Below are 15,143 nucleotides of genomic sequence, written 5' to 3'. Positions count from 1 at the left end.
TAGTCACTGCTTCAGAATGGTTGTTGGGAGAGTGTCAGTAGCCAGAGCTCTGTGTCTGCATGCACGCGCCAACTGGTGTGCCAGCACCAGCACCAGCACCAGCACCAGCACCAGCCCTTCCCCCCCCCCCATGGCACGGTGCTGGCTGCTTCGGGCACGAACGGCTGCTTCGGTGGTCAAAGCACCCAACCCTGAGAGAACACAGATGACAGAAGCATTCCTTCCTTGTACTACTGCAAAACTTATGAAGCACACAATAATCTCTCCATGTAAGAAATACCTGAGTGTCTCTCCCCTTGGATTGTTCTAAGAAGCCACTGCCTAGAAGGTCCATGTTTAAAGGAAAAGAGTCCCATGAGAGTCAACGATCAAGTCAAAAAAGACACCATTATCCTCCTGCAACAGCTTCTTCTGTCTGTGCTCCAGCTACATCTCTTTCAGGCAATGGCCATTTGTACAGCTTGGTGTAGTGGTTAAGAGCAACGGCTTCTAATGTGGTGAGCTGGATTTGATTCCCTGCTCCTCCACATGCTGGGTGACCTTGGGCCAGCTGAGTGACATTGGGCTAATCACAGTCCTGTTAGAAACTGTTCTCACAGAGCAGTTTCTCTCAGAGTTCTTGCAGCCTCACCTTCCTCACAGGGTGTCTGTAATGGAGAGAGGAAGGGAAGTCTAATATGAGACTCTGGTGGGCAGGGGAAAGCATGGTATAAAAACCAAATCTTCTAATGGCGAGGTGATACTGGGAAACAGTATGTCCCCCCTCCACATGTCTCCATGGTGCTTCTGTGCCCCATTTACAGTTTTCCTATCTTCCATGCCATTTGTCTCATATTAGATCGGTTGTGACATCCTGGAATGTGAAGTCAAATGGGCCTTAGGAAGTCTGAGCAACAATAAAGCTAGTGGTAGTGACAGCATTCCAGTTGAACTATTCAAAATCTTAAAGGACGATGCAGTAAAAGTGCTACACTCAATATGCCAGCAAATTTGGAAAACTCAACAATGGCCACAGGATTGGAAAAGGTCAGTTTACATTCCAATCCCAAAGAAGGGCAATGCCAAAGAATGTTCAAACTACCGCACCATTGCACTCATTTCTCATGCTAGCAAAGTTATGCTCAAAATCCTACAAGCTAGGCTCCAGCAATATGTGGACCAAGAACTTCCAGAAGTACAGGCAGGATTTCGAAGAGGCAGAGGAACTAGAGATCAAATTGCCAACATACGCTGGATCATGGAGAAAGCTAGGGAGTACCAGAAGAACGTCTACTTCTGCTTCATTGACTATGCTAAAGCCTTTGATTGTGTGGAGCACAACAAATTGTGGCAAGTTCTTAAAGAGATGGGAATACCAGAGCATCTTATTTGCCTCTTGAGAAATTTATATGCAGGTCAAGAAGCAACAGTGAGAACTGAACATGGAATCACTGACTGGTTCAAAATTGAGAAAGGAGTTCGGCAAGGCTGTATACTGTCGCCTTGCCTATTTAACTTGTATGCGGAGCACATCATGAGAAATGCGGGATTAGAGGAGTCACAAATTGGGATCAAGATTGCAGGGAGAAATATCAACAACCTCAGATATGCAGATGATACCACTCTAATGGCAGAAAGTGAAGAGGAACTAAAGAGCCTGTTGATGCGGGTGAAGGAGGAGAGTGCAAAAGTTGGCTTGAAACTCAACATCAAGAAAACAAAGATCATGGCATCCGGCCCTCTCAATTCCTGGCAAATAGAAGGGGAAGAAATGGAGATAGTGACAGATTTTATTTTCCTGGGCTCCAAGATCACTGCAGATGGGGACTGCAGCAAAGAAATTAAAAGACGCTTGCTCCTGGGGAGGAAAGCTATGGCAAATCTAGACAGCATCCTAAAAAGCAGAGACATCACCCTGCCAACAAAAGTGCGTTTAGTCAAGGCTATGGTCTTCCCAGTTGCAATGTATGGCTGCGAAAGTTGGACCATAAGGAAGGCCGAGCGTCAAAGAATTGAGGCTTTTGAACTCTGGTGCTGGAGAAGACTCTTGCGAGTCCCTTGGACTGCAAGGCGAACAAACCAGTCAGTCCTAGAGGAGATCAGCCCTGACTGCTCTTTAGAAGGCCAGATCCTCAAGATGAAACTCAAATATTTTGGCCACCTCATGAGAAGGAAGGACTCCCTGGAGAAGAGCCTAATGCTGGGAGCGATTGAGGGCAAAAGAAGAAGGGGACGACAGAGAATGAGGTGGCTGGATGGAGTCACTGAAGCAGTAGGTGCAAACTTAAATGGACTCCGGGGAATGGTAGAGGACAGGAAGGCCTGGAGGATCATTGTCCATGGGGTCGCGATGGGTCGGACACGACTTTGCACATAACAACAACAACAAGATCGGTTGTGATGGGCTTGGAAAGAATGCAGCAAGGCCAAGGTGGTATCCATATGGAAAGGGAAAGTCTATATCTTCCCAGTCCCACCCATAGCAATATTCTTTCCTTGCTGCAATTGCCTGTGATGGTTGCTCCCAAAAGCATTTCTCCCTTCCAAATTGCAAACCTCACATGACTTCCTCATGAGTAAACATTCCCAGGGCAGAGGCATTTCCTGGCTGCCCTTGATCCCATAGGGCTGGCAGGGGGCTGTTCCCGGTCCTCCTCCAGTCTCCCCCCCCCAAAGTGCACAGAGGCTGTGCCAATAGGCAGCTTTCTCCGCCCCCCCCCCCATATCCTTTGAGTTGAAGGAGGCCAGTACAGTTTACTGGCAGCCAAGCATGCTTCTGAAACTTCTGAAATTGGAAGTTGGAGGTGGAGAGCAGACCACTTATTAGCCCTTCCTGGCTGCGAGATTCCTCCTGAATGGGGCTAAACTAGCAGGGTGGGCTATTCCTGGCTGAAAGCCATGACTTACTCAAGAGTAAACTTCCCCAGGGTAGAGGATTTTCCTGGCCACTCTGGGTTCCAGTGGGCCAGCAGAGAGCTATTTCTCTGCCTCTGCTTTCAGAATGCAAGCAGAGGCTGCCCCAGGAGGCAGGTCATTACAATCCATGTCCTCTGAGTTGAAAGAGGCCAGGAGGTCAGGCAACTTACTGGCAGCAGGGCATGCTCTGAGGCTGCCTCCTCTTCCACCCAACAAATTTCTGAAACTGCCAGAAAGTTGGAGGTAGAGAGCTGGTCACTCTCACTTTCTGCATAACCACCACCATTTTACATCCTGTGGATCCGCTGTGCATGGCTTATGGAATCACAATTAATACTGACCTAATTGCCTTCTCCAAAAATGAGTAGTATGTGAACCAGAAACTTTCTCTGGTATAGGACCGAGATCAGGAAAGAATAAAATGTTCTATGTAAACCGCTCTGAGCCTCCAGGGAGGGCGGTATATAAATATAATAAATAAAATAAATAATAAAATATTCCAGGAATATTTCCAACCCAGGGGTAGCCAACCTCCAGGTGGGGCCTGGAGAGCTCCTGGAATTACAGCTCATCTTCATAGTATAAAGATCAGCCCCCTAGGCAGAAAGGGCTACTTTGGGCAGGTTTTTGGTAGAGAAGAAACATTTAAGGCCTCCCACACAGGTTGTTGTTGAATTGAAAGACTAGAGGCTCACGGCACAGGGTTGTTGTGCAGGTGAAGCAGGAGACAAAAGAACCTCCACAACAGCATCCAGTTTTGTCTGCAGAATAACGCTGTGCAGTGGCCTCAAATCTGCAGAGAGTTGAAAGAAGAAATACACGTGGCTTGGCTGTGTCTAACCCCCGGCCAGAGCAGTATTTTAAGTGAGAAGGGGCTTTTCTGTGGCCTCCCTGTCAGTCATTTGGCAGAAGGAGAAACTCCCCCCCTCAAAAGAAATGATCACCCCCATGCCCTGAGGCTCCCCTGTGCTGCTCTCGGAAACACCTCTCTCCCCTCAGTTAGGGGCTGTTAAAGGCTCCTTCCCAGCAGGCCTGAAGGGAGGGAGGGGGAGCGCACACACCAGCCTCCTGCCAGCTCTGTCAGGGTTCTGAGGCAATTTGCAGTTGGACATGACAGTTAGCCTTGGGGCGAAAAGGGCTGGCACAGCCTGTGTTCTCATCCCCCTTGGTAGCCCTACTGACCTCCTCTCCCTACAGTAGTCAGGAGCATACTGGCAGCGATGTCTCCAGATTGCCCCTAGCTGAGCTGGGTGGGTGGGGCGGGCATGCTTTGCTCCTCCCAACTGGATGGAACTCTGGTCTGTCCTGGTGAGGGCCCAATCAGAAGGCGCTTCGCACCTTCCAATTGGCCCTTCACCCAACTGGCTGGAATTCTTGTCAGTCCAGGCGAGGGACCAATCAGTGCCTTCTGCTATCCTGGACTGGCCCCGCCCTTTTCTCCTCCCTCTTAGGCCTTAACCAATTATTTATACCACTTCCAGCGGTTTACAGATGGCAAAGCTAGCCGGCTTAGTTAATTGCAGACCAGAAGAAGAATTGGAAAAGTCATCACATTTTTACCAAGTCTATATTTCCAGATAGTTATTATATCTATTAGTTAAATAAACTCCAGGCATAACTTTTTGGAGGTTCTTTATCTTCATATTTGTATACCTCTTTTTATTGTTATTTTTAAAAATCAATAAACACTGGTATATCCAGCATTAAAAAAAAACCAGTTTCGATGTGAGTGGGGTTTTATAATCACATTAGGGTAAGTTTCTGCTCCCCCATTACCAGTAAATAACATTATAAGCATCCTCTCATTTTGGTCTTCTGCTCTTTTAAATCTTAGCAGCTCTGTATATTTGCTTCAGGATGAATTTGATATCTCAAAAGGTTAAGGTTAACTCAGTTTCTAACAGGCAAAGGATTTTGTTGTCCTTAAACTCACCGTTCTCCGATCTATTTGATATTTCAGTGACTATTTAAGAGCACTATAGAAGTGACAGCCTACTTAAATACCAGCCTTTTAAACACTGACAACAAAACATCAGAAAAAACAGAAAAGAAGCTGACATTTTAATGATCATCATGATTAATATGCATAGGTGTTGTTCTCGCACTGAAAGCCTTGCAAATTAGATTCTTTTATGTTAACAATAAAATGTTAATTGGCTTCAATTATCCAAGGGTTTCATGGTCGAAGTCAACCGGTTTTTGTGGGTTTTCTAGCCTGTGTGGCCATAGTCTGATAAGTCTTTTTTCCTGACATTTCGCCAGTAACTGGCTAGCATCTTCAGAGGTAGTACATGGCAAATTGCCACAGTTCTTGATGAAATGTCAGGGATTAAAACTACTACACCATGACCACACAGCCTGGAAAACCCGCAACCACACGTCAATTGGCTGGCTTGCAAATAAATTTAATCACTCTCACTTTCTGCATAACCACCACCATCTTACATCCTGTGGATCAGCTGTGCATGGCTTATGGAATCACAATTAATACTGACCTAATTGCCTTCTCCAAAAATGAGTAGTATGTGAACCAGAAAATTTATCTGGTATAGGACTGAGATCAGGAAAGAATTGTCTTGGCGAGATTAGAAGAAGAGTTGGTTCTTATATGCCGCTTTTCTCTACCCAAGTTGCTTTCCCTTTCCTCTCCTCACAACAGTCACCCTGTGAGGTAGGTGAGGCTGAGAAAGCCCTGATATTACTGCTCGGTCAGAGCTTTATGGGTGCTGTGGCAAGCCCAAGGTCACCCAGCTGGTTGCATGTGGGGGAGGAGCGGGGAATCAAACCCGGCTTGCCAGATTAGAAGTCCACACTCCTAACCACTACACCAAGCTGGTTCACAAAGACACAAATAGAAATTCCATACGAAACCCCTGGGCAAGTTTGTTGTTGTTAGGTGCGAAGTCGGGTCCGACCCATCGCGACCCCATGGACAATGATCCTCCTGGCCTTCCTGTCCTCTACCATTCCTCGAAGCCCATTTAAGTTTGCACCTACTGCTTCAGTGACTCCATCTCTGTCGTCCATTCTCTATGCTAGATCTAGCATAGCATAGACATCCCTATAGAATCCCCAGGGGTTTCTCAATGGTAAAAAAGCTGAGAAAGGCTGCTTTAGATGGACCCTGTACGGCTCCTTCCAAGATTATGATTCTACATTTTAATAAAACCTCAAATATAAGTATGAAAACCAAGTATACTTTATATATGAAGTAGGAATTTCAAGATCGGGGCAACATAAACCAGGAATTTCCAATCTGCCTTCCATTAGGAAGCTGGCTTCCTTTGCTAACAGGGTTTGTTCACACCAGCCAGGAACGGGCCTGAGTGTTTAATATAATTCACTGCAAATGAGCAACCATTAGTCAGCCAGATTTTTATATAATTATTGGCAGTGCCAATGAAACATGCACACATCTAACTATTTCCACCCAAACAGAACAGAAGCTGCTTGCACAGTCTCCAAAAGAAGGAGGTGGACTTGAAGGAATTGGAAAGAGGGAGAAAATCCAAGCCCCCCCCCCAAAAAAAAAACCTGCCTTTGCAAAGAGAATTGAAGGAAAGACTCACAGTCTGGTTTATAAAAACAAAGCACATTTATTGTAGGAGTTTAATTGGAAAGAGTTTCGAGTAATTTAAACTTTTGGCGGCATTTAAAAACTAATTCCTTTCCAAGTTTACACATTAATGAAATTTTATGCTGCCATTATGAGGAATGATATGAAACTGTAAAACAAACAACAAATTGAGACTGTAAAAATTATGCCAAAAAACCACCACAGAGAAGGAAACATTTTAGATGAAAGCCAGCCTGCCAAACTGTCACAGATGTGATCTGTACCTCCAAGACAGACTATAAGCATTTAATGGGTAAGCATCACAATCTGAAGACGGCTAGTTACTGGCCTAACTAAGTTGCCTTTGTTCCAAAATACAAGAGCTGAAACGATTTAGCAAAGTTTTTATGCTTACACTACGGGCCAAGCCTGTTGTATTCCGGAATACAACGGGCGCTAGATTAGGGGGGTGGTTGGAAGAACTCTGCAGATGGCCTCCCCCTCCCCCCACGACCTAGAAAGGCTGCAGGCAGCTGTTAGGGAACTCACCGGCAGGGGCAGCTCTCACGCAGCAGGGATCTGCAGCCTCCGAGGGAAGTGGAAGGAGGAGGGGTGATCAGGGGTGGGGGACAGATAGAGATTGGCTGGCCGCTGGACAGACAGGCAAGCCGGTTGGAGGAGGAGGCACTCAGGGGCAAGACAGCCACCCTGAGTGGGTGTCAAGCGTTGAGTGGCACTTAAGCCGTGAGACATGCTCCTCCTCCAAGGCTTTACCAGAAATATTAAGTGGAACAGATATTTAGTCTGAATGCGAGGGAGATTCAAATGTGAAATGCAGGTTAAGCTCTTTAGATAACTTTATTTTGAAAGCCAGTATCAGAGTTCAGATTTCTTAAGCTTGGAGCAGGCTTTCTCAACCAGGGATTTGTGAAACCCTGGGGTTTCTTGACAGCCTTGGAAGGGTTTCCCAAATGGGTGGCAGTTAATCAATTTTTTATATATTTTAAAAATGTCAGGTGATATGACCATATATGGGCATGTCGACTGGCCCATTGCTCCCAAAATGGCCAATGTTGGGCCGGGAGGGGGTGGAAAGGGGAGGGGCCTCAGGTGGACATGTACACAGCTATGCTTCCACGCCATATTCTGCACCACTATGCCACCTGAAGAATGTTTCAATGGTAAAAAAGTTGAGAAAAGCCTGGCTTGGAGAAATGGCAATTGAGGGTAACATGACAGAGGTTTACAAAATTATGCATGGGATAGAGAAAGCAGAAAAAAAAGTACTTTTCTTCCCTCCTCATAATACAAGAATTCATGGGAGCTCAATGAAATTAATGAACAGGCTTAGAAGTGATACATGGCGGTACTTCACCCAAAGAGTAAATAACATATGGAATACACTGCCTCAGGAAATGACGGCAACTACAAACACAGACAGCTTCAAAAGGAAACTGGATAAATGTATGGAGCAGAGGTCCACCTGTGGCTATTAGCCACAAAGTATTAAGGGAACACTATGTCTGAGGCAGTGATGCCCTGTATTCTTGGGAGGGGGTCAAGAGTGGGTGGGATTTTAGAACTTTGGCCCTTTTGGTGGACCTCCCGATGGCATCTGGGTTTTGACCACTGTGTGAGTGAGTTTTGGATTAGATGCACCACTGGCCTGATCCAACATGACTTCTCTTCTGTTCTTAGAATCATAGAATAGAGTTGGAATACAGTTGCACTATGCAGGACACTCACATCCCAATCGCTCATCTACTGTAACCTGCCACCCCCTTGAGCCTTCACAGAATCAGCCTCTCCGTCAGATGGCTCTCCAGCCTCTGTTTAAAAATTTCCAAAGATGGAGAACCCACCACCTCCTGAGGAAGCCTGTTCCACCGAGAAACCGCCCCAACTGTCAGGAACTTCTTCCGGATGTTTAGATGGAATTCCTTTTGAATTAATTTCATCCCATTGGTTCTGGTCTGTCCCTCCGGGGCAAGAGAGAACAATTCTGCTCCATCCTCCATATGGCACTCTCTTAAATATTTTAATTTTAAGCAGAGTTACATCCTTCACTGGATGCAATGCGGTGTAACTCTGCTTATAACTGCAATGCAAGAGATTTTAAAATCCAACCCTTTCATACTACAACTGTATAACTGTAGTTCTAGCGTTCTATTTTTATTGTGAATGAGGGTCACTAAAACTTTTTTAATAGGACGCTTCTGTTTTCAGGATCATGCACACTTGACATGGGTAAATGCTAGGTGGTTGATGCCGCCCCGCTGCAAATTCCTATTTAGCTCCAGCTGAAAAAGATGTTGCTGCGTTTGAGAAGACCTTCCAGATAATTCCACAGGAATAATATAAAGGAGACAAAATGGATTGTTTTTGATCCCCACCGATTCCAGTGAGAAAATTAAACATATGGCTATTGGCACAATCTCATGCATTCATATAGCCTTTGCAAGCACTGCTGGTCTGGGCATTTCATACTTTCCACTGAAATCAATGGCAGTTTAACTGGATTATTCAGCACTGCAAACCTACACCTACTTGCTTGGATCGAATTGCTCCTTTCCACTAAATGAGGAGCCTCTCCATCTAGAGTCGATCAGAGTCCAATTTATTGACTATAAACTAATTTGAGCCAAACTCCATCAGATGCATCAGGAAACATGTTTAAGATTGAAAAAGTTACTGCAGCCATTTGGAATCTTTTAAAAAAAAAACAACAACACCTTTGCAAGTGGAATTTAGTTAAATATGCACAATTTTGTTTATTGAAGAGATTAGGACAAAAACATTAAACCAAATACAAGACAAAAAACACCAGAGGCAGTAAAATCCCACCATGCACATCACCAATCTTTCTTCCTACATTTTTATAAAATAAATGTAAAAAAAAAAAAAAAGTCCCTCAACACAGCACCGTCTTCAGAGTGTAAAAACATTACTCCTTTATATTCTTAGATACCAAAATAGAACCAAGGCAGGTCAGCTGCAGCTTTCGTTTCTTGATAAGGAACTGTGAACCATTGTCTTGAGAGTGGGATTAAAATCTTCCTGCAGGGCAGGCAAATAGCATCCATATGTCAAATGCCAGGTAGCCATACACACATGCCACATAACTATAATTAAGCACAAAATTCAAGTAACATTTACATACTACAGAGTCCACATGTACCTACCCAAAAAACATGACCACTTCACAAAAACGCATACAGGCAGTAACATCAGAACAACTGAGGTACTGGAAACACAAATATTTATGCCAAGAGATTTGTGTGTGTGTGTGTGTGTGTTGTGTTGTTTCCCCCCCAAATACCATACAGCAATATAAAAAGCAGTAATTAAAAAATCTTTTACTGGTCTAAATCAAAATGAAAACTCTTTAAGGAGAGAGAGAGAGGGGAAAAGCTAAAAAAGTTTTAAAAAGAAAACAAAACAACAAAACAGAAGGTATCATTCAGGGACAGGAACACCTGAAGAGAAAAAAATTTAAGAAGTATGTCAACTACCGCACGTAACATGTCACCCCAAGTCAACCCGTAATTGAAGTACTGGCTTAATTTATCACAACTGTGACAGATTCATCAATAAATAAGTCTTGACAATACAAAAGGTGCATATTACCATGTACTTTTCCGGAGACAGATCTGTATCCTAGAACATTCAGCTTATCAATAATACCCTTTTATGTTATATTCAGGGTAGTTCAATGAGAAGAAAATTAAAACAGTGTCCTTTTTTTTTTAAGGAAAGAAACAGAAAGGAAACCAAAGATGCTGCCTTTCCCAGAAATCAGAGGGTGAAAATAACCTTATTTTTCTTCAGTAAGAGCCCCTCTGTTCACATTTGAGCCAGTCAGAGGAGAAGCTGGTTACAGGATTAAGTTTCTTATTTTAAAAAAGTTATCCAAAAGGGGGGTTTGTCCTCTGTGGTCAGATTTATGCGCGGCTCGGTAAAAGAGAAGCCAGCATTACAAACATTAAAAAGAGCAAGAATTATTTTCTTCTTTTCTCATTCAAGCAGTCAGATACATCCGGAAGTCTAAATCAGAAATGCTTCCTGAAACAAACAAACAAAAATCATTTGACCAAACCAGCCCATAATGGCTTGTTAAGTGACACTCCTTCACAAAACATTTCTCTCCTGGCAGAAAAAAAATTAAATAGTTTATTCAGAAGAATTGTGAATAACTATATCAACAGACATGAACGAAAACTTTGTGTAGCACCCACTTTTCATGTCTTTGCTTGTGCATGTCCCACCCGCCCCCTGAAAATTAAATTCAAATTTAACTGTGAACGTCGGTTTTATTTTGTTTTTTAAAAGTAAAATAGGGAGGGGAAAAAAAACAGATTCAAATAATAGCTAATTGTACCTTCCCTGAATAATGGCTGAAGTTAAATATCTAACAGTGCGATGCCAAGATGCAAGTTGAGGCAAAAAAGTTTCTATTCACTGGGAACTGTTAAGTATTTGAATGAAACAGAATCAGGAGTGGCTTAGTGGCTGCACAGGAACTTGGTTGTGCAGGGTCCTTGGCTCCGTAAAGATGAGAAGCTACAGTTGCTCCATGCTGCCTTCTTTTGCCTTGCCAATCTAACTTGATAGCAACGATTCCACCCACCCGCCCATCTGTCCTCATGCTACATTGTCATCAGCTAGCTCGTTCCTTGGACATTTCCTTTTCCAATCAAGCAAGAACCACCAAAGAACGCCAAGGTGTTCTCATCCCCAACCCCCCCTTGCTATCAAGACAGGCTGAGCCACGGATGGAATTCTGCATGGTCAGAAAGGACTCCCTTCATAGCGGTCCTTTCCAAGACCACGCACTCGCCGAACGCCGGTCCTAATGCTCAATTAAAGAATGGGTCCGAGTCCTCCTCCATATTGACATCAGGCACCAGCTGATCTGTTACTTCCTTAGCACCATATCCTGAATTAGACACGTTAAAATCTGTAGAAAACCAAGGATGGTCCAGAATTTCCTGTGAAGTCAGCCTTTCTGACGGCTCCCGGCGCAGGATGCTACGTATAAGGCATTTTGCCTTGGGAGATAGAGTCTCTGGAATGCTGAACTGCCCACGGCGGATCTTGCTGAAGAGAGAACTAGGCTCAATGTCATGAAAAGGATACCGTCCGACTAACATTGTGTAAAGCATGACTCCTAGGCTCCACACGTCTGCGGCCTTGCCAGAGTAGCTGCCATTTGTGTTTAGGATCTCTGGGCTCACGTAGGCCGGGCATCCGTGCTTATCGGAAAGGGAATCATCGTTGCCTCGCAAAATGTAAGCGTCTTCAAGGCTCTCCAGTTTTACTCTAGTCCTGTGGGACAAGAAGAGAAAGATGGCACTTAGACTCATTGATAAATATCCATGTAATTACTACTTGGCTGCAAGACAAAAGCAAGATCGTATATTGTACAAGATCCTGATATCCGGAATGTCTTCCCACCAAATTAAGGGTGGAGTAAGATTCCAGGTCTGTGGATGTACGGAAAAGGGTAGCCTGGGAAGAGCTGGAAGCCAGCTTGAAAGACCTGTTGTTTACTTGCTGTACGTGTATTTCTTTGTCTCAATGCTGGATTTGGTCAAACAGGTTTAGTAGGCTTTTTAAAAAGTGATATATGCACCATACACAGACATGCACACACCACAAACAGCAACCTTTCTTTGAAAGTGTTCAATTACTTAAAAAGAAACAAAGAAACAAAAAACATTGTTCTCAGCCTAAGAAACCTAGGCTGGGTTATTTACCCAGAGATCAATGCTCTTTGGAATTGCTTATCTGTGCAAGCAGGTTTATTTGTGCACCTTCTGAGGTTTCCCTGGCTTTCCTCTGATTATTCCCAAACCTGCTTTATTGTGAAGCTTCAAGAAAGATCATACCAAAGTCTAGGGGGCTGCTGGGTGGGTGAGAACGTTCAGATTTCTGTGCTCCCAACCATATGGCGGCCATTTTCCCTGCTCATGCCGTAGCTATTTCCTCCTCTCTGGGAAGATGTTAAAAACAATCTGCACTGGAGTCTTTGAATTTCCTCTACAGCAGCAATGGGGAAACTTCACAAGCCTGTCTGCTGTGTGAAAAACACCTTATATGCCTCTGTCTTCATGGAGTACAAAAGCAGTTGCTTTCCCTAAAGATCCAGAGTTCTGGGCTGCCCCTGGCAGCAGGTCAATATATAATTTTTCCTTTTGTGTCGCCTCAGAAGACCACCTGGCCAATAGGATGGAAGTGGTCAGTTTCACAGAACTAGAAAAATACTTACTGTCCAGTAAAAGTGAAAGGCCAGCCTCTCAATCCCAAGCAGTCTGCGCATTTGTAAAGACTTGGAAACTCATTCTCCTACGTAATACAAACCTATTGATTTATTTCTGATTTCTCTGATCCTCGGAGAGCTTGGCATAGCTTTCGTCATGCTCATTCACAGATTGGATTGCCAAGAGAAGAGGGATCAATTCCCAGTTGCTAAACTCTTTTGTGAGCAGCTAAGAAGAAAGCTTGGGGGGGAGGGGCATCTAGCCCGGTTTGCTCTGCAGGAGGGCGGAGGCTGGCAGGGCTCCTGCAGAGTGTGGCAGCTCAGCTGGGCAAGTGCGACCACCCTGCTCTGCAGTGGCCCTCCTATCCTCCATCGTATTTTTAAAACAGGCTTTGCTACTAATCCATGAAAAGTATCTATCCAGTTGCTGCTTGAAGTCAGCCAGTGAGGGGGGACTAACCACCTCTTTAAGCAACCTATTTAACTGATGATGAATGTCTCTGTGAAAAAAATTTCCCCCCGATATCTAGCTGATACCGTTCTATAGAAAGTTTAAACATCTAAGAACCAGCTTCAGATCTGCTGATTTGGAACACCACCCACTCAGAACATAGCCCAAGATTTGTAGAATAACCTTAAGAAATCACTCATATTAAATCAGTGAACTAATATTTTTCTGACTATACCCCGAAGGTCCAAAATGCTTCGGCCAGGTCTCAAATTCAGGAAACCATCGAACTTACACTATCCTTCCCCCCCCCCACACACACACACAGACAGTTGAATACAAAGAGAAGAATACAAGGGGAATAATCACTAAAACGTCTAAATCTTTCAGAATCCTGTCCAAAGGTGGAAGGAAATTCCCATTATACTTCCAATCCCCATTACATGCAGTCTACAGGGAGGAGCAATAATAATAGCAATAATAATTAGTTAAAGGATTTATTTGGAAATTGGTACAAGTACTATTTATCCATTCAAAACATTTATGCCCTGTCTTTTCCACTGGAACAGGATCATCCAAGAGTATAGGAGAGGAGAAGCTTAGATTAAGCTTCAGGCTGCCTTCTTCCAGTCATTTACTGTTTCCTGACACTACTTCAGCACCAACTCAATTCATCATTCCACCCAATCTATTGAGCAAAAACTCATCTAAGACTAATTGCTGCATGTCTACAAGAAATAAGCATCTCCTATGAATGAAGAAGGAGAAGGAGGCTTACAGTCGCTTTCCCTTTCTTCTCCCCACAACAGACATCCTGTGGGGTGGGTGAGGCTGAGAGAGCCTTGATATCACTGCTCGGTCAGAACAGTTTTATCAGATCCGTGGTGAGCCCAAGGTCACCCAGCTGGCTGCATGTGGGGGAGTGCAGAATCGAACCTTGCATGCCAGATTAGAAGTCCGCACTCCTAGCCACTACACCAAACTGGCTCTTTGAATGATGTTCAAAGGAATTAGAAATCTAATTCTTCCAACCAGGAAAACAGGTTGCCAGAGTATAAGCAGTGGGAATGCTGATGGTGTCGGGTTTCATCTAGAATATAATATCAAATCTGCTGAGAATGCTGAGAATGGAAGAGGAGACTTACTGATAACCACCAAAGGTTCAAGAGAATCCACTGGTACATAAGAGGCCTGTATGGTATAGAAAGTTCAGTCAATCCAGCAGGTGGAACTGTACCTTGTAAATGGCACCCAGGATCACACCCCCAGAAGATATATATCCCTGGGACATTTTTTGCTGTAATGTTCTGACAGTGGTCCCCAATCTTTTCATCACCGGGGACCGGTCAACGCTTGATAGTTTTACATAATAATATTTACACAGGAAAACATCACAACTCCCCCTTATAGCAAATTACATGCATAACCATCATGATAAGAACATTATCATTTGTTCAAGAACTTACAGGTATCAACAAGCTTTGGAAGTCCCAAGCACAGAAGACTACGCTGGGGTTACAGTGCAATCCTAAAGAGAGCACAGTTTGAGTCCAGTGGCACCTTTAAGACCAACGAAGTCTTACTCTGGGTCTAAGCTTTTGTGTGCATACAGACTTCTTCATATAGTTGAAGAAATGTGCATGCACAATAATTTATACCCAGAATAAAACTTTTTTGATCCTAACGGTGCCGAGGGACTTAAATTTTTTTTGGCTGCTTCAGACCAGCACGGCTAGAAGAAGAAGAGCTGGTTCTTATACGCCGCTTTTATCTACCCGATGGAGTCTCAAAGTGACTTACAATTGCCTTCCCTTTCCTCTCCCCACAACAGACACCCAGTGAGGTAGGTGAGGCTGAGAGCGCCCAGATATTACTGCTCCGTCAGAACAGCTTTCTCAGTGCTCTGACAAGCCCAAGGTCACCCAGCTGGTTGCATGTGGGGGAGCGAGGAACCAAACCCAGCTTGCCAGACTAGAAGTCCACAC

The 15,143-nt window shown here is 44.2% G+C and overlaps 1 protein-coding gene across 2 annotated transcripts in view; it reads right to left on the bottom strand.

Annotated features, from left to right (window-relative positions):
• Positions 1–9,197: 9,197 nt before the first annotated feature.
• The window catches only part of TRIB2 (tribbles pseudokinase 2), a 36,344-nt gene continuing 30,398 nt past the window's right edge, over positions 9,198–15,143 (bottom strand). For both annotated transcript variants that reach the window (XM_077310944.1, XM_077310953.1), the window contains exon 3: positions 9,198–11,776. In XM_077310944.1, coding sequence (XP_077167059.1) covers positions 11,308–11,776 — 469 coding nt within the window. In that variant the 3' untranslated portion in view covers positions 9,198–11,307. The remainder of the gene's footprint in view (positions 11,777–15,143) is intronic.

The sequence above is a fragment of the Paroedura picta genome, chromosome 1, assembly GCF_049243985.1.
Source record: "Paroedura picta isolate Pp20150507F chromosome 1, Ppicta_v3.0, whole genome shotgun sequence".
NCBI lineage: Eukaryota > Metazoa > Chordata > Lepidosauria > Squamata > Gekkonidae > Paroedura > Paroedura picta.
Note: the sequence above shows the minus strand (reverse complement) of the source record. Positions and strands in the feature narration are given on the sequence as shown.